This window comes from Dipteris shenzhenensis, chromosome 17 (genome assembly GCF_047967505.1).
Source record: "Dipteris shenzhenensis isolate YYH24624 ecotype China chromosome 17, Dip_SZ_1.0, whole genome shotgun sequence".
Classification (NCBI taxonomy): Eukaryota; Viridiplantae; Streptophyta; class Polypodiopsida; order Gleicheniales; family Dipteridaceae; genus Dipteris; species Dipteris shenzhenensis.
In genome coordinates this window covers 39,304,206-39,328,207 of record NC_141612.1, presented here as the reverse complement: position 1 = coordinate 39,328,207, position 24,002 = coordinate 39,304,206, and the positions used below count along the sequence as shown (strand labels likewise).

The 24,002-nt window shown below is 44.6% G+C and overlaps 1 protein-coding gene across 1 annotated transcript in view; it reads left to right on the top strand.

Annotated features, from left to right (window-relative positions):
- SCY1 (SECY homolog 1) overlaps window positions 1-24,002 on the top strand; it is a 60,816-nt gene that overhangs the window by 24,270 nt on the left and 12,544 nt on the right. Inside the window, exons 3-7 of the mRNA XM_087388892.1 lie at window positions 325-710; window positions 9,615-9,914; window positions 10,014-10,103; window positions 21,408-21,531; window positions 21,738-21,901. Coding sequence (XP_087245018.1) covers window positions 325-710; window positions 9,615-9,914; window positions 10,014-10,103; window positions 21,408-21,531; window positions 21,738-21,901 — 1,064 coding nt within the window. The remainder of the gene's footprint in view (window positions 1-324; window positions 711-9,614; window positions 9,915-10,013; window positions 10,104-21,407; window positions 21,532-21,737; window positions 21,902-24,002) is intronic.

Sequence of the window (24,002 nt, the reverse complement as noted above, 5' to 3'; positions counted from 1 at the left end):
GGATTTTTAACCAACAAAAAGTCAAGTATGTTTGCCCCTTTCCATATGCGTATGGAAAGGGGGATCTCATACATCTGATTGGGGTAACCATACGCATCTGGTTCCAACTATGATTTTGTTTTGGGAGTCGGATTGTTCATGGCAAGTTGTTTTTCATCATATTTATGTTTTATAGTGCTTTCTGATTTATATCATTGATGCAGATTCTTTGAGGTATTTGCATTGCATGTTAATGTATCTTGTCATTTAAGTAGCTTTGTATAGCACCTTGGTTTCATATGAAATTGACTTGCTTAGAGTTGTGCCTGGGTGGTTATTTCGCAGCGGCTATTGAGGACAGCTCTATTGATTTTAACGACTTTTTCAAGGGCCAGCTTCCCAAAAAGCTCTTGACATTGCTTGCATGGTTGGTTCTGTCGCGTATTGGAACATACATACCACTTGGTGGAGTGAATAGAGAAGCCTTCCAAGGAAGCCTTGATCAGAACAGTTTGTTGGGAACTTTAGACTCTTTCTCAGGTGGTGGAATAGGAAGGCTTGGCATTTGTTCACTTGGCATAGTGCCCTTCATAAACGCTCAGATAGTTTTCCAACTTCTTGGAGTGCTTTATCCTACAATTCAAGAGCTTCAAAAAAAGGAAGGTGAAGCAGGAAGAAAAAAGGTGCTACAGTGGACACGATATGCATCTGTAGGCTTTGCTATATTTCAGGTATCCCTAACCACACATCGGCTTTTTTATTGTATGATTTATATTTTTTTGCAAAGATAAATCTTTTATGAGATGTTTTTTTTGTTTGATGAAGGAAGATTTAAAGATTGCAAGGAATATTTACCATAGAGTAAGCTATTTTGGCATTTAGTGTTTGAGACCAAGTTTGAGTTACATCATTAGAAAAAGCACCCCTAAGAGGGAAATGGAAGTCTCCAAGCTGATATTGAAACTATAAGCATAAGAACACTGTCGTATCATGGATCACTCAAGAATGACTCGAGCTCTTTGTAGGCCCAACTGAAGTTCTACAAGGACTCTTGGTGTGTTTGGAACATGTCAGAGATCTGCGCTGTTGTCCTTTGTGCAGCTTCTTGGGGCAAACCTATCAGCTGTGATGTACAATGAGGGTGCCTCAAATGGGGCAGTAGCTCACAGTCGTGTTTTCAGCCTTCTGTTGATTGGACGTATTTGGAGGATGGGCTCGGGATCCTTCGGCTTATGGGGTCTATTCAGTGTGGGCTTGTCTCTTGTGAAGAAGAAATCTGTGATCATGAGTCGTCAGGGTCCCCGGCTATCTTGGATCTCATGAATTTGGACAGATGCCTAGTGATCTCAAGTACAAAAAGAGCAGTGTACTGTTTTGTTGGTCCAAGTTGTCAATGACATGACTCATGTCTATAAACTTATGGCCAAACAAGTAATTGTATCGGCCTTGGATCTTGTAGCTCCTTGTGAGGCATCTCATTAGTACCACTAAGGCCTCCGTGGGGTATCTCCTTGTATCGGCCTTGGATCTCATAGTATCTCGAGGGTCTCATTGGTACATGCTGCTTTGTCTTTGTAATTACCCTCCCCCCCCTTTTTTTTTTGTGTGTGTGCAAAAAGAGACTTCTATTAAGTATTAAAGAAAACTGTTAGAGCAAGCTCCATGTGGGATACACCATGCAATGCATGAGAAGCTCAAAAGCCAAAAAGAAAGGATTGGGGCTGAAAGTGCCATCTCAATCCTGTAGAACCCTCCGAGAAAAAGGGAGAACCCCTCCCTAGAAGCGGCTGCCCATGAAGGGCCTTGCATGCTAGCCCAAATGGCTATCAAAGTATGAACCGTGTTAGTCCAAATACCCGTGAACACATGTGAAGGGTGTATATGGGTGCCATCCAGGGCTTCTTTACATCTGGCTCTCTAGATGTGCCAAGAGGAAATGAGCCAGAATCTCCCAGGAAGTGTCCACTGAAGCATGAGAAGCTTTGAAGGGTGTAAATGGTACATCCTGAAGAGAGTAGGTCTCTATCACTTGCCTGCGGACCGAGAGTGCCCAAGAAGAAGGATCACCCTCATAAAACATCTTGGGCCCAGTAAGGGATAACCAGGCTACCGAGCCCCAAGTCATGAAGAAGGGGGAGGTGTGAAAAATGCTGAGTATCCGAGCAACCCCATTCCAAACAGTGCTCGCTTGACTGCAATCCCAAAGGCAATGTCGCACTGACGACTCTGCAGAATGACAACGAGGGCAAGTAGGGTCAACCCCAAATCGTGATCTCCACAAATTTAGTGCAATCCCTCCATGAATAGAAAGCCAAAAGAAAAGAGTGATCTTTCTATTTCTGAGGGATTTCCAGAGCCTCCTTCAGAAGTTCCTACGCAAATCTGCGATGATGAAGAAGCTGTCCCAATGGGGGGCTTTGGAGGGAATCCAACCCACTGCTCAACTGAAATCTCCTGGCATTACCAACCGTGAAACGAAAGAAGTGAATCCTCCTCTCTCGGTGTCCATGATCTATCCACTCCCACTCTCCTAGGTCCCACTGTAAGCACCTAATAGGTGCACCTCCATATAACCACAATCTCTAGGATCCCAGGGCCAAGAGCAAAGGTTCGGGGTCTAAATACCACTCTCGGTGTCCATGATCTATCCACTCCCACTCTCCTAGGTCCCACTGTAAGCACCTAATAGGTGCACCTCCATATAACCACAATCTCTAGGATCCCAGGGCCAAGAGCAAAGGTTCGGGGTCTAAATACCACTGCAAACCCGCTCCATGATCCACAAAGCCAGCAATCCTAACAGGCTGAAAGAAGAATATCATCCGTGGATCTAGAAAATAGACCCCCATCCCCAACGTCAAAGACAAGTGCATCCTCCCCAACACCTCGAAGAGCGATTACCGGAAGAGGAATTGCTGTCCTCGAGAAAGCTCCCATTCAAGTGGCAGAAGTAATAGGCATATCAACTGTCAGTCCACCGGGATGGCTGCATCTATCTGCTGAATCTTGCGTGTTGTCCCTCTGAGGTGACTCACGGATTGTAGTCTCTGATCCTCAAGTAGCCTGATAAATGCTTTCCAACTGCCTACTGCGAAGGTGGGGCCTCTCTGCCATCTAGACCACTGCATGTAATGCGAAGTGCCCAGTGGTCTGCCATGCTCATCAAGAATACTGTCATTCCAAATGACCGGCTGCCTATTAATCTCTTCGAGGGTAGAGGGCGGAACCCTGCGAAGTGTATTCCTGGAGCTGCCCCAAGCTTTCAGGATGGCAGCCATGAGAGGAGATGCAGGAGATCTAAGAGGGTCGGAAGTAAAAATCCAGCGAGGGCTGTCCACCCAATCATCTCCCAAGGTAGGTGTGCAAGCCTGAATGCGTCCAAAAAAGTCGTCCTTCCAAGGTTCCCGCCCAGGCATGAGACCCTTCACCACCACCTTACAAAGCAATGCCCTGCATTGCAAGTCCGGGTCAATGATATTAAGGCCCCCTTCACATGTAGGGAGAATAATGGTCTCCCAGGCCACCCTCGCTGCAACATTTGCCGTGCCATCGAGTCCACTTCATAACAAATTTCTGATTGGTCTAATGAGCTAAGTGATGCACTCTCTAGACCGGGACTAGCATGAACACACAAACCAGGCAATGGCCAAGAGAACTCGGTTCACTACCACAACTCTAGATGCAAGGTCAAGTTTGGCTGAGTTCTAGAAGAGAAGCTTTTTCCTTCTACTCTCCAATACTGGTGTAAACTGTTGTGTTGGAGAGATGCCCAACCCTACCTGGCATCCCAAATATCTGACAGGAATACCCCTCTGAATCCAGGAGAAGCCAATTCAACTCGAGCAGACAAATGCAACTTGATGGAGGGGAAGGCTCCCCCTTTTAACCCCTCCCCGGTGGGCCAAATTTCACAAAATGGAGAGAAAGGAAGAGAAGTCAGAGAGGGAGAAACGGAGAATGATGCTCATGCTACCTACTAAGTGCACAAGCGTGAATGCTAATTGGAAAGAGAAATCAACCCATGTGCATGCCTAAAGTCCATGATTTCTCACAAATAGACTATTACATAGTGTTACAGGTGGCCTTAGCAATCACCAGAACTCAAAGAATACAATGTTATATCCCTTATCAAAGGGGCCATATATACCTTATCTGTCCTCAATGATAGGCTGAATCTAGGGCTGGTTATGGCTGGCCATAGCTTGCTAGGATTGAAGGCTAGACTGCTGATGCAGTAGAATGAGGAGGGCTGCTATTATAGGCCCTCTTCTCCAGTTCTGACCTGACTAGACAGCAATCCAACTTGGTTTGTGAAGGGGATGATTGGGTTTGCCAAATTGCTGATTGGATCCGCAAATGGATGAATTGCTGACATGGCAGGTCCCCAACGTGATCCTATTGCTGTTGCTCCAGTGTAGACCTATTGGCTGGAGCGGCATGGCAGCCCTACATTGCTGTCCACAGTTGTGGAGCTGTGGTAACCGACATGGCAGCATGCTGGGCTGTCCACATGGCGTACAAATTGGCTGCTTACCTAATCTACCTCCGTAGGGGTTTCAGCGACCCTTGTGGCTGCCCAAGGGCTAGACAGATGGCCACGGGCTGAGAGATGCCCGTGGCATCTCTTTTGCTAGAGCCGAAATAGATGCAGAATTTTCTGGAGCGTTGTGATGATCTGTATTGGGTACATGAATGCTGTGCTTGCTTTTTTGGGGTCTGTGCCACCATATGCTGTCCCTTCTAAGTTGGCATCCATTAGATCCTACCATTCCTGATAAGATGGAGCCTTTTTCTAGGTCATCAAAGACTAGCTACAACTTCAAACGTGCGAGCCCATGTAGATCATTGAGTCTAATAGTTTGATGCTTACTGGTTGTGGGGCATGCCAAATATCTGTGGAGCGGAGAGACTACTTGGTTACTTAATTGACCTTGGCTGTGATGTAATCATTGATAAGATCTTCTAACTGCCCCTATCAAAGAGGACCGTGACCTTGCATCCTCCTATTTATGCATAACATATGAGAAACCATAGTTGCAATAAAACGGGTTTGCTACTTGTAGCAAATATTTTTTTAAAGCACATTTTTATCAACACATTTTTTAACATATGCATGCAGCATAGTCCTTCCGTTGCATCAGTGAGCATTGCAGAGCATCACTCTAGACTCCATGCTTTGCATTCGCCAAGGCGCAAGACTGTAGGTACTAGGCTGTACACGACTTAATCTGGAAGCGTGTAAGTACTAGGCTGTAGTATGTACACTGTTGTAGGCTGTAGCCAATGCTTGCAGCCTTGCAGATTTAATTTTTATGTTGAAATTTGATAGTGATTGAGTACTATCTTTCATTCATGATTCGATCGTCATGTGATTTAATTCTATATTGAATTTTGATTGTGCCTTGTGTAGGTTGAAGATTTCTCTCCTAAAGCTTGAAGTCTATACGACAGACTACCAAGTGTTTCTTGTACCGTACATCTATGATAGGTCTGCAGGTCAAAGTGTGCAGGTGCCACTATGAGAAGTGGTAGGCTACAGGCATTAATGCAATTTGTGTTTCTTCAATCTTGGCAGTTGAGGATGCCAAGAAGGAAAAGGTTGCTCAAGAAGTAAGCAATTTGAGATGCAAATTATGCCGTCATGATTACTCAGGGGGGGCTCAGTGCGCTCAGTGCATTCGAGTCCACATCCTTGTTAGGCATGGTTTTGGGATCGAGAAGTGCAAAAATATACCTATGAGGGTAACTTTCCAAGTGCATCTTCCACAGCTGAATCTCACATGTAGGTCCTTGGGGCTGAGCCAAAAATGTTGAGCACTCGGGCAGGTAATGCCATGCAAAGCAGCCCTTATTTGGTGAATGATGTAAGAGGCATGACCGTACCAGTGGCATCTTCAAAGGAAAAAAAGAAACCTAGAGAGAGTTCTGAAACTCCCATTACATGAGCATGAAATAGTCTTGCATGAGAGAGAGCAGAATTGCAACCAGGAGATTCTAGTTTGCAAAGACAATTCCATTTGGACTAAGAGGTTGAAGAGGGGTCTGAATTCATCTTTGAATAGGCAATGGTGACGGCGTCGGATCTCATAGTACACAAGACATCTGAAAAAAATTCATCGAGTCTCAATTCGTAGTTTGTGAGAATAAACAAGAAACTGCGCAGTTGAGAACCTCAAAGCCTAGAGGAGGTGGATCCGAGTGTAGTCAAGCAGGTCAATGAAACCCTTCTCTAAGACCTGTAGATAGTGCGCTCTATAGAAGCTGAGCTTCACTGGAAGCTCGCTAGGTGCTAACCAAGTCGTGTAGGTGTTGGAGCTATACAAGATCGTCTCGAATGTCGTGGTTTGCCTCATTATAAGTGAGTGGAACACATGGGATGTCGAGGCTATATTGAAAAGATGGCAATTTGTCCATGTGAAGTCCAAGACTCGCAAAATTCTTTTACTCGATGGAGGTATGTGATCATTTGGACGGCTGCATCAAGCTGGAGGGTATCAACTCCAAACTCAGCTAGGAGGATTAGGTGTCTGACCGAATGTTTGCATATCATAAGTATGAGCAATAAAACTTGGAGCCTTGGACCCCAGCAAGGATTGCCATATGTACCAATTGTGTGGACTAGAGAGTCCAAGAGAAGAGATTTGGTTGTTGGATCTTAGAAACGAGAGTAGAAGCATTGGTGCTTGACCTGGCAAGTGTGGCATAGCCCCTACTCAATCGATCTTGTACAGCGCCTACGCAAGTCCTGTATAGCGGGTCTCATGGTGAAGATCGAGGAGCACTACTAGATATGTATAGGATGCAACAATCTCTATTGGCATCCCATCAAAAGTAAATTGCTCTATATGCGTGACCAGCCCGGACATGTTTTACTGGGGTTGACCTAAATCATTTGTCTCACAAAAGGTCTGAAGTGCATCCAGATGTCATTTGGAGGCCCTCAATGGAAGCGGAGAGTAAGACCACATCTTTCGGTTTGAACTAAGGATCTAGCTAAAGAACCACCCAGTGTCTTGATGAATGTCTCAAGCTCATCTATGTAGATGCCAAACATGATTAGTGACCGAGGGCAATACCCTCTCATAAAGTATCAAGATTACCCAAGTAATTTCTTGACTGTATCCTAGATCTTGTACGTGTCTGATGAGGCGAACCTGTGGCACTATGTCGAAAGCCTTGCGAAAACCCACAAAGCAGGAGTAAACCCTCTGTTGTCATGCCCTCTTCCTCTCAATAACACCTTGCAATATACGGATGTGATCCAGGATCTGCCTATCAAGCAGCTTTGACTCCCTCGTGCTTCGTGAATGGCTAATGCATGTCAAGTAGCGAGGCATAAATCTTGGACATGACATGCCCAATCATGATCGTCCAGTAGTTTTTTAGGCTTATGGGATCCCTTGCCTTGTTGATCAATACGAAAGTCTGCCTGTCAGGCAGCTCTGTGTCCCTCGTGCTCCGCGAATTGGCTAAATGCATGTCGAGTACCGAGGCATAAATCTTGGACATGACATGCTCAATCATGATGGTCTCGTAATTTTTTAGGCTCATGTGATCCCTTGTTTTGTGGATTGGTATTCAGGGTCCAAGCTGTGCAAAGGGTTCATGGGATCCCTTGTCTTGTAAATCGGTATTAAGGGTCCAAGCTGTGGGGGAAACTTTTAAATGTTTTTTATCAAGAATGAGGTTACGTACTTAGTCCATATGCAATGTATTTAGTATATAGTCCCTCATGATCTTTGGCTCATCCATTATGTTACTTCAGGGCTGCTTGTTTGATATCAGTAGTGGTGAACAATGAACATGCTACGGGGCAAGCTAGTTGCGAGAGGTTGGGGGATGGCTAGTGAGGAATGTGGTAGAGTGGACATGCATTGGAGTGCTTGAGGATGGTGCTGATGAGAGTAGTAGTACTCCGTTGCTCAAGAAACTTTTGCTAGAAGTCTTTAGAGTTGCTACCAAACAAGATGTTTAGTTGGGCGTCTGGGTAGTTGATACGATTCAGTGGAGTATTCAGGAGTTGCAGTCCCAGGCCCTTCGGCGGAGGCATGCTCTTCAACAGAGGGAGAGAGGATTGCGAGGGGATATGGCATCCATTGAGAGGCTTAGAGAGAAGGACCAAGATTCCCAGTGGCTCAACTATAGGTACGAGAGTGTGCGGCTTGACTTGCAGGTCACGGAGACTCGTCGGGCTGAGTTCTCGTACCACTCCTCCAAAACCAGATGGGTACAGCATGGGGATGTGATAACCATACAGTTCTTCCAAACCTTTGGTCCCGAATCAGCTAGGAATCAGCTTCAGAAATTGAGGGACGAGCATGCATAGATGCACATGGATCTCAGATCCTTGAGATGACCACATCTTTTTATCGATAGTTGTTACAGTCAGAGGAGTCTTCGGCGACTCTGATAGCTCAAGAGGCAGTTTAGACGCAAGTTCCAACGGTTGTCCCGCAGAGCTTGAGCAGACAATTGGAGGCCCCATTCACAGATGAGGAGCTTTGGGAGGCCCTCAAAGCTCTCCCTCCTTAGAAGTGCCCTTTCGCATTTGAAGGGGGCAGATACACGGATAACAGAGATTGACGTAGCGATCCCCACCTCTTGGTGGGAAGGGCTACGCAGTTCTTGGACCCCTCACAGTTGGTATGGGCAGTTCTCATGGACAGGGGTACCTCTCAAGGTTTGGTTTTTTCGAGAGACCCTTGTTTCCTTTCACCACAGGTTTTACAGGGTTGGACTAGAGGCATGCTGTTGCAAGTTTAGATAGGTAGGGATGGTCTAGATGAGGCTGTCCTAGATGGTTTGGAGTGGCAGGGGGTCAGGGTGGTGGGACGCTTAGGCAAGGGATGGCACATTGATCCAGACACAATCCTATCAACCCCAGAGGATGGGGTCTGTGGCTTTGGGAGGGCCGACCCCTCCTTGATATGCAACGGGATATGGAGGAGTGGTTCTGGCCAACTAGAGGAGGGCACTCGAGCAAGGTAGAGGAGGTGCCCTTTTCCCATACATGACTCGCATTGGCCGTCGTCTTCAGTTGGAGGCAGCTGCTTGGACAACCTCGAGAGCGCCTCTATTGGGTCGAGTAGGAGGTTTGGCTAGAGCAGATGCATGTAGATGGAAGCTACTTTTGTTGAGTTTTAAAGACGATATCTCGTTGCCTATGGAGATGTCCTACAGCTTAGAGGATTTGGCTGGCGGCCTTTAGGATTGTGGCTCACACGCAGTGGATACAGTGAGACTTCACTTGGGGGATGGTTGCATGGCTCACGGAGGGAGGGCATGCCTGGAGACGGTATCCGGCATCACTGCTTGAAACATATAGGTCGCGCGGTGTAGCCAGGTGATGGTAGGTCAGCAGATCACTCCATCGGCTATCCTTGTTGCCATCTTGCAGGACATTATCTTTACGTTGCGCGCCATTTGGGAGCGGATGTGGATCTGTATGTACCTTGGTGGATCAATGAAACCCTCTACTGAAATCTGCGGGCAATGTTCTTTGTGAATACTGAGCTTCACACCCGTAGCTCGCGGGGTGCCAACCCGGTTCTGAATGTGTGTAACTGAGAGAGAGAGAGAGAGAGAGAGAGAGAGAGAGAGAGAGATAAGCTTATCTGTAATTGTTTCATGGGCAGGCGATTGGGCAAGTACTATACATTCGACCATATGCATATGACTTCAGTATTGAATGGGTTCTAACTTCTGTTACTGCATTGACACTTGGAGCTGTTGTCACCACATATATTGGGGAGCAGATCACTGAATTAAAGCTTGGGAATGGAACTTCTTTTTTGATATTCACAAACATTGTGTCATATTTGCCAGCGTCAATTGGCAGAACTGTAGTTCAAGCATTAAATGATGGGAACTACACGGGCCTTGCTGCCATTATTCTTGCATTCTTTCTTTTGGTGCTGGGCATTGTCTATGTGCAGGTTGGTCATTTTCAAAGTATGTTGAAATGACTCTTTTCAACTAGTGGCTGTTTCTTGGATTTATTTCTTATTGCTTAAATGAGTAGTTCCACCTTGCAGGAAGCAGAGAGAAAGATTCCCATTAATTATGCATCAAGGTACACTTTCAATGAAAGAGGAGTTGGAAAAGCTGCTTACCTACCTTTTAAGGTTTGTTGGCTTCTCTCATCTGTATGTTTAGAAGCCTTTTGTTGAATTATCCTACTTATGGCAGCATTATTTAGCACGTTATGTCAAGTCCATGTTCTATCATGGTTTATTTTCCATAAGTCTAGCCATCACAATGTTGATCTATATATGATAATTGTGAATACAGACTTTGGCATCAATACAAATGTTTGACTTGCATCTTCTTTTGGGTGCAAAGTGCACAGTATCAAGATGTGTACAGCTTTGGTTAAGGCACTTTTGCTTATTCTGTATGTTTGGAGCATATTGATTTTTAGATAATTGATTTTCATAAATATTGTCATTGGTTGGGCCTAATTCTTTGACACCCCTCTCAACGTGTGAGCCCCAGCCCACTTGACACTCCTTAAAGAATGCGCTCCATCTACTCCATGGGAAGAGCGCTGGAGAATACATTGTAGGCATCTTCTATGTCTGGTCCATACACTCATAGATCAAATTCCAACATTTGCTCTTTGATGGCGTGGTCCATGTCATGTGGAAACTGCTGAGTCGTACTTGTTAAGGTGTCCACAATGTCACCCTCCAAGTGGTAACGACCATTTGACAAATCTCTCCATGAAATTCTCAGTCTGGAACAATGCTCCCTGTGAGCAATCCTCAGGTTCGAATTTTGAGTCTTCCAAGGTCACATTTGTACTCTCCTTGTGCTTTCCCATCTTCAATATATCAGTTATGTAGTTTGTTGTTGAGTTAGTCCACGAAACAAAGTGAGAATCATCGCCTTGCTGCAACACGGGTTCTTAGGTACGTCAAGGGTACTCAAGAATATGGTATTAGATATAACTTAGGATGTATTTTTAGTGGTTTTTGTGACTTATATTGGGAGGGAGGTATAGACACCCAATGGTCTACTTCTAGGTATCGTTTTAGGTTGGCAGGTAGGTGTGTCTCATGGTTAAGCAAGAAGCAACCCATGGTTGCACTCTCTTCAAAGAGACAAGAGTATCGGGATATTGTTCACTGTGACATGTGATGCAAGCTGTATGGCTCAGGTGGATCCTAGATGGCATGGGTTTCGGCAAGGATGATTCGACTACCTACACTGGGACAACCAGGGTTGCATAGCCATCATTAAGAACCCCATACTTCATGCTCTAACAAAGCATATTTAAGTTCAATATCATTTTGTTCGACAAAAGATTTTCACCAAAGAGATTAATCATTTGTATCGTCCGACAAAAGAGAATGCTTCAGGTATCTTTACCAAGGCATTGAGTTATGAAACTCATGAGTTCATACTGGAGCTTCTTGGCATTGGACCAAAGCAATAGTCGAGTGTGGAAGGTGTTGAAGGTCAATGCTCCGGGGTGTGGACCAAAGAGGGTGTTGAAGAGTGTCGAACAAAGAGGGGGTTGAGGGTCAATGCTCCACTCCACCCTCTGTTACCCTTCATTGTCCTTCAGTAGCATAGCATAGGTGAAGAGCATGATAACATAGGTGAAGAAGAGATATAGATGCATTGAGCAGCCATCCATCACCATGATGGGGGCTGCATGTTGACTGCAGCTCTTGGCTGTCTAGGACAGCTCCAGGCTGTCCGTGGGAGTGACGAGGTCGCATAGCCACATAGACACATCGAGGTGATGCTTGGCATATCCTCTTCTAGAGGTTTTTCCCCCTAACCACAGTTAGTTCACTAACTACGGTTAGTGAAGGATAAGGTTTTGTCACTTAGACAAAACCCATCCCACTACTTGTATTAGTCACTTCTTCTATTGCAAGCACTACGTTGAGCTCCCTTGCTCTCACACTCTCTTGTTTCTACCATTTGGTATCAGAGCAAGGGTTCTGCTCTTTTGCTTCCTAGCCCGCAAGCTTCCTACTCCTAACTTCCTACCTACCTCCCTGCTCAACAGCCCCTTACAGCCGTACAGCCCATGCTTCAATTCACGAAGCTCACGCTCTTGCTGTTCGTACTGTACCTGCCCAAGCCCGTACATCTGCGCCACTATTCTATACATCGCCCATACTGCTAGTACTGCAAGCAACACGTTCGTACGTAGGTAAAGTGCTGCAGGTACTTAGCATGTATGTTGTCCGTACCATTGATTCGTGCGCCATCCTTGTGCAGCCGTACCATTGTCAGTCGACTATACGGAACCTGTACAGTAGCTCGTCGTCCGTACGCTGCTCCTGCGCTGCTGTCCGTACAAGTCGCATGGATTGTTCCATACATCCGTACATTCGTCGTACAGCCGTACATTCGTAGCTATTCCGTACATCACAGTGAAATTTGGGGCTTTTGCAGGCATAGTGCAATTTGTGCAACATTTGGGGCTTTTAGACCATTTGCCCTCTTTTGTATGCAATTTCCCACAAGAAATTGGGGCTTTTGCATTTGGGTTGCAATTTTGTGGGTGAAAGGGCATGTTGGAAGTCTGCAAACAATTTTGGACTCAGTAGGAGTCAAATTGCAGACTCTTGCCACCTTTTGCAGATTCTATTTGCAGATTTTTGGGCATTGAGCAGAGCATTGTGGTGCATTTTGAGCCTTTGACAGGTTGTGATAGTTTTTGTCACTGTGGGCATATTTTTCTTTGCAGATTTTACTCGTGCATCTTACATCCCAGGTCGGGATTTTACTTGTTCAGTTTGCTGTATTTCTGAGTTTATCTGGCAAAAATGGCATAGAACAACTCAAATGAGGTGTTCGGGGTTCTCACACAGGAGGATAAGTTGGATGGCACCAACTACTCCTTGTGGAGTTTCATGGCTCGCAATATCTTAGTTGGCAGAAATCTTTGGGATTATGTCAATGGAGATGAAGGAAGACGAGATACAATGCCTATACTTGTCACTCCTACAGCTGGAGGCAGGGGTAGAGGTACAAATACAGCATAGGTGATTGGAGCAGCCGTTCTAGGAGCTCCCACAACAAAGCAGAAAAGATGGGACTCTAGAGATGCACAAGCTCTTTCAGTAATTTCTCTTTCTGTCAAGAGGTTCATTATACCTCATATTCGGTCATGCAAGACATCTATGGCAGCTTGGGTAATACTGGAGAGTATGTTTGCAGCAAGAAACGATGCCAAAGTTCCGTTTCTGAAGCGAGAACTTTCCCGTACACATATGGAGGAGGGAGATTCCATGAATTCTCACCTCACGAAGCTTCAGGATCTCAGGGAACAATTGCTGAACATTGATGAAGTCATTCCGGATTCAGAGATGATCTCCACCACTCTGAACTCCCTCCCTGAGTCCTATCTTGGTTTCCACACCTCGCTGAATTTGTCATTGAGGGGGGGCAGCAATTCTCTCTCCTTTCAAGAGTTGGTAGGACTTTTGTTGCAGGAGGAACAAACACGCAAAAATATGGCAACCCGGGCTGGCGAGCATGCTATGCTCTCTATGTTCAAGCCCAAGGGTAAAGGGCAGCATAAGCCATATGCCCATCAGCCCACACATCAGCATAAAGCTGATTCTGGACAGCCTTCTTATAAGGCACAGGGTGATACAAACAAGCAGAAAAATAAGGGCATCTGTCATTATTGCAAGAAGCCAGGTCATTATATTGGAGAGTGCAAGAAGCGCATAGCCAAAGAAAAGAAAAGGGATTCCGGTATGGCTGTATCAGATGCATCAGGTCCACATTGCCATGATGGAGGAGATGTTGCAGCCAACTTGGTTGAAGAGCACCACGCCTTTTTGACTTGCACTTCAGATTTTTTAGTGGGTAGTTCAGATACTACAGCCACTAATGATGATGACCCATATGCTTTTTTGACTTGCAGTTACGATCCTTCAAAGGATGAATGCTCTTTCAGTGTTGATGAGACACTACATACTTGGTATTTTGATAGTGGTGCTTCAAAGCACATCACTTCAAGAAAAATCTGTTTGTAACTTTGCATTCTTCACCCACCAAGAAGAAGGTCACTTGTGCAAATAATTCTTCTTATTCAGTGTGTGGAGTGGGAGATATTATTCTCACATCCACTGATGGCACAGATTTCAGAATTTCAGATGTACTTTATGTGCCAGGTATAAAGAAGAATTTGCTTTCAGTGTCCTCACTCAATAGAGGAGGATTTCAGGTTGTTTTTGATGATGACAAGTGTGCAGTCAGAGACAAAGAAAATGAATATGCTTTGAGATTGTTTGGCACTTTGTATCGGGGTCTTTTTCAGCTTGATTTATATGAAAAAAGATCCCTTCTTGCATTATCAGTTAGCACTCCCACTGCTGCGATGCACAATGCGGAGTTATGGCATGCCAGGTATGGGCACATGAGCTATGGCAGCTTAATGACACTTCAGAGGCATGATATGGTTGATGCATTACCTCCTTTGGAGTCGCCTTCTCCTCATGCATGTGAAGGTTGCATTCTTGGCAAAATGCATAGGCTTCCCTTCAAGAAGGATGGTGCAGTGAAAGCTAGAAGAAAATTGCAGCTTATTCACAGTGATGTTTGCGGTACCATGAGGACACCTGCTTTTGGGGGTTATCTCTATTTAGTTACATTCATAGATAACTTTACAAATTATACTTGGGTCTATGGTCTCAAGGCAAAATCACAAGTGTTTATGCATTTCAAACACTTTGTGGCTATGGTTGAAAATGAGACAGGACTCAAGGTGTAGACACTTCGCACAGGTCGAGGGGGGGAATACATGTCTCATGAATTTGAGACATTTTTGAAAGAAAAAGGCATTATGCATCAGCTTATAGTGAAGCCACCTCAACAGAATGGCAAAGCTGAACGGAGGATCGCACCGCAATGGAAATGGATAGATGCATGCTCACAAGTAAGAAGTCGCCTCACAGGTTTTGGTTGGAAGGCCTCATGTGTGCAAACTATATTTTAAATCGTGCTCCTACAAAGGCTTTGAAGAAAATCACTCCCTATGAGGCATGGCATGGGAGAAAGCCTTCAGTGGACCACTTTAGAGTTTTTCGTTGTGTTGCATATGCGCACGTGCCTGTGGAATTCAGACACAAGTTGTCAGATAAGGCACTAAAATGCATTTTGGTGGGATATAGTTCACAAAGCAAAGGCTATCGTGTCTACAATCGTGCTACACGCAAGATTTTTGTCGGTAGAGATGTCATATTCTCTGAAAATTCTGCACATACAAATGCTGAATTTCAGATTCCGGCCTCTTCAGATGATGTGTTTGAGGGGATGCTTCCTATAGCATTTGGTTCCCCCGCTAAAAATCAGAATTTACAGCAACCTCCGCCAGCTCCACAAGTACAGATTCAGCCCCCAGCTGAATTGGTACAACCTCAGGGTGTGGATGAAGTTGTTAGGCAAGAAATTCAAGAGATACACGTAGCCAAAATAGTCCCGCATTGGTTGCTTCAGACTCTTAGGGAGAGTAGGCTTGAAGCTCCATTGCCTCGCAGAACTCATAGTGCAGTAAGGCACGTGGAGGGAGCTCATTCAGTTGAATCAGCTTATGTAGGTGCTCTTCTTGATGAGGAGGAGCCTGAGACATTTGAAGAAGCAAAAGATAATATGCATTGGATGAATGCCATGCACGATGAGTTGCAGTCCATTCATAAAAATCAGACTTGGGATGTTATGGATTTGCCATCAGGTAAAAATGCCATAGGTACACGGTGGGTTTTCAAAGTCAAAAGAAAGCCAGATGGGTCCATTGATTGGTACAAGGCAAGGCTGGTTGCAAAAGGATATGCTAAAAAAAAAGGCATAGATTATGAGGAGACTTTTGCTCCTACATCCAGGATGACCACCATCAGGTCAGTTATAGCCATGGCTGCAAATTTTGAATGGAATGTTCTTTAGTTGGACATTAAAACAGCTTTCCTTAAGGGAGACTTGCTGAAAGAGCTTTATGTCAAACAACCTCTGGGCTTTGAAATTTCAGGAAACGCACTTCAGGTATGCAAGCTGAATAAAGCTTTGTATGGGCTGAAACAAGCCCCACGTGCATGGTATGCCAAAATTGATGCCTTTCTGACCAGCAAGGGGCTGCACAATAGTCCAACTGAGAGCACCCTCTACATCAAGAAGGATGGGGGGGATATTCTGGTCATCATTCTTTATGTAGATGACATGTTGCTCACCGGATCAAATGAGGAAGTAATTGCAGATTTCAAGGCCCAATTGAAAGCTACATTTGATATTGCTGCGGGTTGCCAAAGGAGATTCAGGACTACTGCACGAAGACAAGGTTTTCCAATATGTCTCAGTTGGTTGAGAATGCCACTACAGCTTATGCACTAATGCAAGGGAAAGTTTCTGGGTTCCAAGGAAGCTCACAGGAGACATCAAGGTCAAAGGGCAGCAAGATGGAATCCCCTAAGAAGTTTAGAAAGTTTTCGTAGCCCATGAAGGCAAAGTTTGTTGGAGGACAGAGGCGAGTACCGACCTGCGTGTCTGATGAGGAAAAACAAATTCTTTATGATGCCAACAAGTGTTATATTTGCAAGGAGAAAGGCCACAGGGCTTTTGAATGCCCACATAAGAAGCGGAAGTTCCCTCCTTCTGATCAGGGTGAGCACAAGGAGGAAAAGAAGACTAATCAGAAGAATAAAAAGCCCAAGCCCATTGCTGGTCTTTTGCCAAACTTGATTGGGACTGTTCAGAATATATATGCTACAGAGTTATGCCGGGCATGGGGCAAGATAAGAGACCAGACAGCTCTGATGTTTTTTCGATCCGGGAGCCAAGGCCAATTTCATCTCTCTAGAACTGGCTGGAAAGTTAGGAATAAGGGCAGAAGAGATGGGTCCTTTGTGTGATGCAGATATGGCTTGTCCGAGACTTAGCCAGTCAGTTACTCCGGTGATAGGCAAGCTGCGGATGCATATTCAGAGCTACGTGGGCACAGAAGAGTTCTATATTATGCCGTTGAATTGTTGTGATGTATTATTGGGGATACCTTGGCACTTTCGTGTTGGGGCTGTTTTGGATACAAAGAATAAAACAATCACAATCACAATCACTCACCGTGGTAAGACCCACGTTTTAGATGCTAAATTGAAGGGAGAATCCATCCCTGTTGTATCTGCTTCTGCCATTGGCAACGTAATGAAAAAGCATCTTTCAGCGTACTTAGTGTTTGCATCTGAAAAGAAGTCAGTAGAAGAAGAGTCTCATTTTTCTAAGCTGGAAAAAACAGCGGACAGATTTTCTTTTTCAGTTTAGGGACTTTTTTTGACTCACTTCCACAGGAGTTGCTCCTGAAAGGCCAGAAGACCACACGATAGATATAATCCCTGGTAGCAGTCCTCCTAACCGACCTCCTTACAGGGTCATTGCAGCCCAGCAAGAGGAAATTATGAACCAGGTCAAGGACCTGCTGGAGAAGGGCTGATTCAGCCCAGCTCTTCACCTTACTGCTCACCCGTGCTCTTGGTCCAAAAGAAGGATGGATCATGGCGGATGTGCACTGACTATAGAGCCCTCAATAAGATTACCATTAAGAACAGATTCCCTATACCTCGGGTAGATGTATTTTGGAGATGGGATATGGACCATTATTTGCAGATTCAGCAAGCAGGCCCACTTCATTCCCGTCAAGAAGAAAATTACAGCGGACGAGATGGCGAGACTCTTTATGTCTCATGTGTTTAAACATCACGGGATGCCTCAATCAATTGTCAGTGATAGAGACCCGCGGATGACAAGTCTTTTCTGGAGAGAGGTCTTTGAGAATTTGGGTACCACGCTGAATTTCTCATCCTCTTTCCATCCTGAATCTGATGGGCAGTCTGAAGAAGCCAATTCCACTACCCTTGATCTTCTCAAATGCTATGTTTTGGATCAGCAATCGACATGGGAGCAATTTTTGCCGCTAGTTGAGTTCGCGTACAACAACATTGTGCACTCATCCACGGGGAAAGCCCCCTTTGAAATTGTGGCAGGAGAACGGAAGGTACCTCCCATTCTGCATACGAAAGAGAAGATTTTTGAAGCGGATAGATTTGTGGAAAGTTTGGATGTTGCTTACCAGATGGTCAAAACAGCCCTCTAGAAAAGCCAAGAGAAGCACAAACGGGCAGCCGATAAGCATCGCCACGAGTTACTCTTGAAAGAGGGCGATTAGGTGCTGCTGCGTTTTCAAAAAGCACGACTCAGGAAGACGAAAGTGTACACAAAGCTGAAGATGTGGTATTATGGTCCTTTTCAGGTTTTTGAATGCATTAATGATGTAGCTTACAGGCTGAAGCTACCTGCCACTTGGACCATACACAATGCCTTTCGAGATTGCTTGGTGGCACCGATTGTCTCACCCGAGATGCTGCTTGCTGACAATATTTTTGCCGTAATGTCTCTATGATGGGTGTTCACGACACTCGACATAGAGGATGCATTGATGTATGGATAGACTCTCCTAGCCCATATTATCATTGTAGGTTGTATCTTACAGATGATGTATATTTTGGTATGGGCTATTTCTGCCTATTTGTACTTTTTCAGCAGCAACCTAGGTAGTTTGCTGTTTTAAGAGAAGGATATGTCACGAGGATGTGAAAAGTGATGTAAAGTATCTTCATTAACTCAACCTACGCTTAACCATGGTTAAGTGTTGTAATGGTTTGGCCGTGAGGGACTGGCTAGAGGGAGTGCACATTTCCTAGAAGTTCCTAAGGGCAAAGTCTAGGTGCACCACTAGGTCCTAAGGGCAAGGCAAAGGCTTTAAAAGAGGGACTGGCTAGAGGAAGTGCACATTTCCTAGAAGTTCCTAAGGGCAAAGTCTAGGTGCACCACTAGGTCCTAAGGGCAAGGCAAAGGCTTTAAAAGAGGGGTCTAAAAGTTGGGTCCAAGGACAACCAACGTTGTCCTTGGTATGGGGGTTAGGACTTTAATGAAGGGGCAAATGGCAAGGAGGAGGTGCCAAACTGTGACCACAATCTTGCATAGTAAATCTCTACTCTGCAAGTCTAGATCTATTATATTAGTCCTCCTTCCCACGTGGGTAGGATTAAAGTCTCCCAAGCCACCCTGGCTCTTGTGTCTACTGAACCATCTAGACCACTCCAAAGAAAATTTTTTATCAGTCTGTTGAGATGAGTGATGCAGTCTCTAGAATGGCACAAACAAGGCAAACAAACCATGCCGTGGCCACCAGTACTTAGTTGACCACCACTACCCTAGAAGCCGGATGAAGTTTAATTGAACTACGAAAGAAGTTTCCTCCTGATACTCTCCAACACAGGGGCAAATTGCTGCGTAGGAGAGATGCCCATCCCAACCTGGCAGCCCAAATATCCGACAGAATCACCAAAATCAGCCCCCCAACTTTGAGCGTCCTGGTCACGAATCCAAAGCCATTGGATTTATTTCAATTAATATGTGCATCTGCCTGCCAAACAAAGTAAATCCAAGGCTTCCTTGAAAGAAGTGAGGCTTTGTGGAGTGGCATCCAAAAAAACATCAGTATCATCAGCCCAATAACATTTGCGTGAGATCTAAAAAATATGCTTATTGCTTCCCACAAACAAATACAGAAAGGGGGCAAGAGAGCCTCCCTAGCAAACTGATCTAGAAATCTAAAACCTCTCTCCCCTTTCTCTCCCGATAAGCACCTGGCTATTGGCTTGTCTGTACAAGGAGAAGACCCTCTAATCCAAGCTTCTTAGAATCGAAAGCGTTGAAGAGTACCCTCCAAAAAACCCCAATCTACTCTGTCGTAAGCTTTATCAAAATCTAGGAGTAGAATGGCATTGACCACTTTGCATAGCTCAATGTGAAGCCTCCCAAAATGATGCTTTGGCTATGAATGAAGATCGTCTACATTTCAAAGATGCTTTGGCCATGAACGAAGCCTGTCTGTGTATCATGGATGAGGTCTAGAGGGATGGTGGGCTATAGGCGTAGCTAATGACTTTGGCCAAAATCTTATAGAAAGTGCCCAAGATTGGCCTCCATTGAAAAATTAAATTTCTGCAACCCCCTTTTGGGATAAGATGAACGAGACCCTCTGTATGCATAATACTGGAGCCCTGTTGGATTGAGGTAATGTGGTCCCCAATCGTATCCCAAAAAGCAATAAAGAACGTATGTGTCAACACATATGAACCCGGGCACTTGCGCTTACGGAGGGCAAGAACTGCAGTCCTAAATTCGAGATTGGTGAGAGGTGCATCAAGTAAAGCTCTCATGTCTGGTTTTACCAAAACTGAAATATCTACATCTGGCATCATCTCTAGCAGGTGTGTCAAGATCTGTTGAGAGGAGGAATCCATAAAAGTCTGTAGCTATGCATAAGGTGGCGTCAAGATTTGAGTGAGATTAGGAAAGGACTCGAAATTAGGCACATTTGAACTTAATTTAACAAGCCATAATGAAGTCTGCAATGTGGAGGACCTCTACATGTCAATCTCAAGATCTGATATATTTTTGTTAGGAGGCTTTAGAATTCCCTTTGGTGCGTGTTAGTTGGGAGCAAAAAGACTTTTGGGATCGTGCTTGTTCTTGAGTATTCTGAGAAAGAGGCATCATAGATTCCTCTTGTCAATTTATATGGTGAGAAAGCTTATGATATAGCCAGCTGGTCTTGCATGGAAAAATTGTGAAGCGAAATAAGTTTGGGACACAAATTTTGTAAATTGATTAGCGAAGTGCAACCGCCGGCGAGCGAGGACCAGCCCCTGGAAGGCGAAGCCTATCGGTATTAGGGCCACCGACGCCCTTCTATCAAGTTTTCGTTGAATGCAGGGTTTGGAGATCACATTTATTTGATTTAAGAGACACATTAGATGAGTGTTTTCTAAGATTCCTAGCCTACAGGCAGTGTATTGTGCACACACTTTGGGCTATCCAGGACCTATTTCTTGGCCTTTGGAAGCCTAGGATAATATCCAAAGATATTTTTTAGAGAGCTGACTTCTTATCTGGCTCAGAAAAGCTTTAACAGGATGGGCACACAGTGCAGATTCAAGAATGCCTATTGGGTTTTCAGTTTTTTGTTGTCAGAGATATGAATGGGTTTGTATTTAAGGTTAATGCATGAAACAATAAGCTTCTTTTTGCAAGTGGAAGGAGATTATGGTCTTCATTGTGTGCGTTGGTGATTTTAGCTTTTACATCACAATGTCGAGTTCGGGAACTGTGAAATTTATAGAGTTTTCTGGAGGGTCTTCAAAGTCTTGCAAAGTTTCACGAGGGATGGTGATATTGAGAAGAGGTTGTAGGGGCTCAGCATTAGTTGTATAGCCATGTGTTTGGTGAAAGGAGTGCTTGATTTCTGAACTTGAACAGAGAGAGAGAGAGAGAGAGAGAGAGAGAGAGAGAGAGAGAGAGAGAGAGAGCTCTTTGTTAAGCTTCATATATATGTTTTTGGACCACAGGTAAACAGCTCAGGGGTGATGCCTATAATCTTCTCAACATCATCACTTGCTATTCCTGGTGCTATAGCCCGGTTTACTGGGGTTGAAGCTTTCAAAAGTGCAGCTGTTGCCCTTTACCCAGGAGGTATATGAAGATTTTGTTGTTTCTTCAAATAGTTCAAAGCAAGCCTTGCTTTCATCGAGTTATTTGAGCTATGAATGAGATGTGCGGAATGCACCGAGCACATATAGAATGCAGCTTTTCCACCCAATCGCATACTTTATTTCATCTTCTTCAGTAGATGATGATCCATACCATTGTTTACACACAAAATGCATTGTTATCTGCAGGTGCATTGTACCTGCCAACAAATGTCTTCCTGATTGCTTTCTTTAATTATTTCTACACTTTCCTTCAGCTTGATCCTGATGATGTGAGTGACCAGCTGAAGCGTCAAGGTGCATCTGTGCCAACAATACGCCCTGGAAAGGCCACATCAACCTTCATAAGGAATGTAAGTGTTTTCTTATTTTGCCTGTGTTTGTAGACCATTCTTTATTATTCCATTAAAAAAAAGGGTTTAATTGCAGCGAATGAATGTAACATTAAGTTTGAAACTTTTTCCTCCTATATGCATTATTTTAAAGGTGGTGATCTCTCCAGTAAAAGTGAGCAGCATATGTGATTGAGAGCAGGTAGCTGAAAAACTAATCCAAGGCTAACTCCTCGAATAAGTGGATAGTAAAGGATAGGCAAGAGCGGTTGTTAGAGGGGAAGAAATTGAGCAGATATTGTCAAAAGGGAGTAGGCTGGGTCAAGGCTTAGGAGAAGCAGTACATAGGTTGAGAGGCTGGATGAAATAGTTGGCGAAGGTGCAGCATAGACAGAGGCGGCAAGCATTTTTGGGAAGTGTACATGTAAGGGTCACGTGTATAGAAAGATGGATTTGGCTCATGCAAGAAAACTGGCAGCACTGTGATGACCATCTGGGGAAGGCTGGTGGCGAAGTCAAGCCTAAGAGGGGGTCAGCGATTTGCAAGGCTGCTGTATTCAAACAACAGAGTAGAAGACATGCTCATAGCGGGCCAAATACCAAATATCAGAGTCACTTGACATGGAAACGGTCACCCACACAGGGCATGACCCACCCACAAAATGGAAACGGTCACCCATATAGGGCACGACCCACCAACAAAAAATAACTCTGACAATCTTAAAAACTTCCGCCCTCGAACCATCTTCAGTGCACACATATCTTGCAAACTCCTCGCTAGTGAAAACACTCTCTACCACCTCTGTTCAATAGCAAAACACTTGGGAGTATAGTTCTGCTGGTGAAGATTATTGGGTGATCAAATCAAGCAAGTCATTTCTCAGCTCAAAAGGCTTTTGTGATGCTCGCTGCCAATGCATCACTCATACAAAACACCTTCAAATATATATTTTATGGTGTCGCTTGAAAGCCAAGTCACAAAAGCTACCTCATGCATGACAGTGGGGCAAGATAAGACTTTTAAATTTTGGACAAACTCTCTTCTCAACCGTTTGAAGCTCCAAAACTCACGCTCAGACTCTGACAGATTGCAAGACCTCACAGCTCTCACAGACTCAATCTTGGTGTTGAATACTTGAAATGAAATGACCTCTCAAGAGTTCACCCGACACTTCACAGATCCTTAAGGAGATTTCGGTTGTAATAGCAATTGTTGGATTTTGAGCCTTTAATTCACACTGGATAGCACGTGGTTAGAATTGAAGAACAAAATTACAACTGAGTGAATGACGATAATCACATGACCTTTCATGGCATATGAAGCTGCAACATATGCCACGAACCAAAAACTTTATATGAAATGAATCTATAGGCTCTGGACAGACACACAGCTCACTCCTGCCGGGTTTGTTGCTACTCACAAATAAAGACACATACGACTCAATCTATAGACTTGCAAGCTAAGCTTACTCTACAGTGAATGTGCGAGAGGATGGACAAAGAGATATAGCACAGGCTCACGGCCCGAGTAAAAAGGAGAAAAATCAGGCCATCCTTCTTACTATGTAGGAGGCAGGAGTTGCCTCCACGCTAGAAGCATGTAGATGTGCTTGGTAGTCGCCCGTGTAGCCAATCACCATGCCATTAATATCACAATCCAATCACATTCGAGCTGCTAGCCATTTACCACGTCTATTTGCCAACAAGGTCGAGGGACTTTCCAATCATGTGCCACGAGAGACTCCCCTTGAGGGTCTTATTCCAACAAAACGAGCGTGATGCCTTTGCCTTAACAAAAGCAGGAAATCATAGGATTCAAGGCAATGCCAAAAGATATGAGGCACAAACTCCCGCGAGGCTAGACATCGTCGACAAGTGGCAAGAGCAATATGACGACGAGCCAAAAGCTATCCGAATTGGAGAACTCCAAATAAAAATTGCCACAAGGAGAACTTTTGCCAAAGAGGAAGTTTGGAAGCCCAAATATACTGCAATATTCGGCACCACCGCTGAGAGGAGCATGTGATGGACCAGATGCAATTGGCACAAAGACAAATCCAAGGGGAAGCAGCAAGTCCTTATCTATGGATGCAACCGTGAGCCAATGGTAGAGGACAGTAAT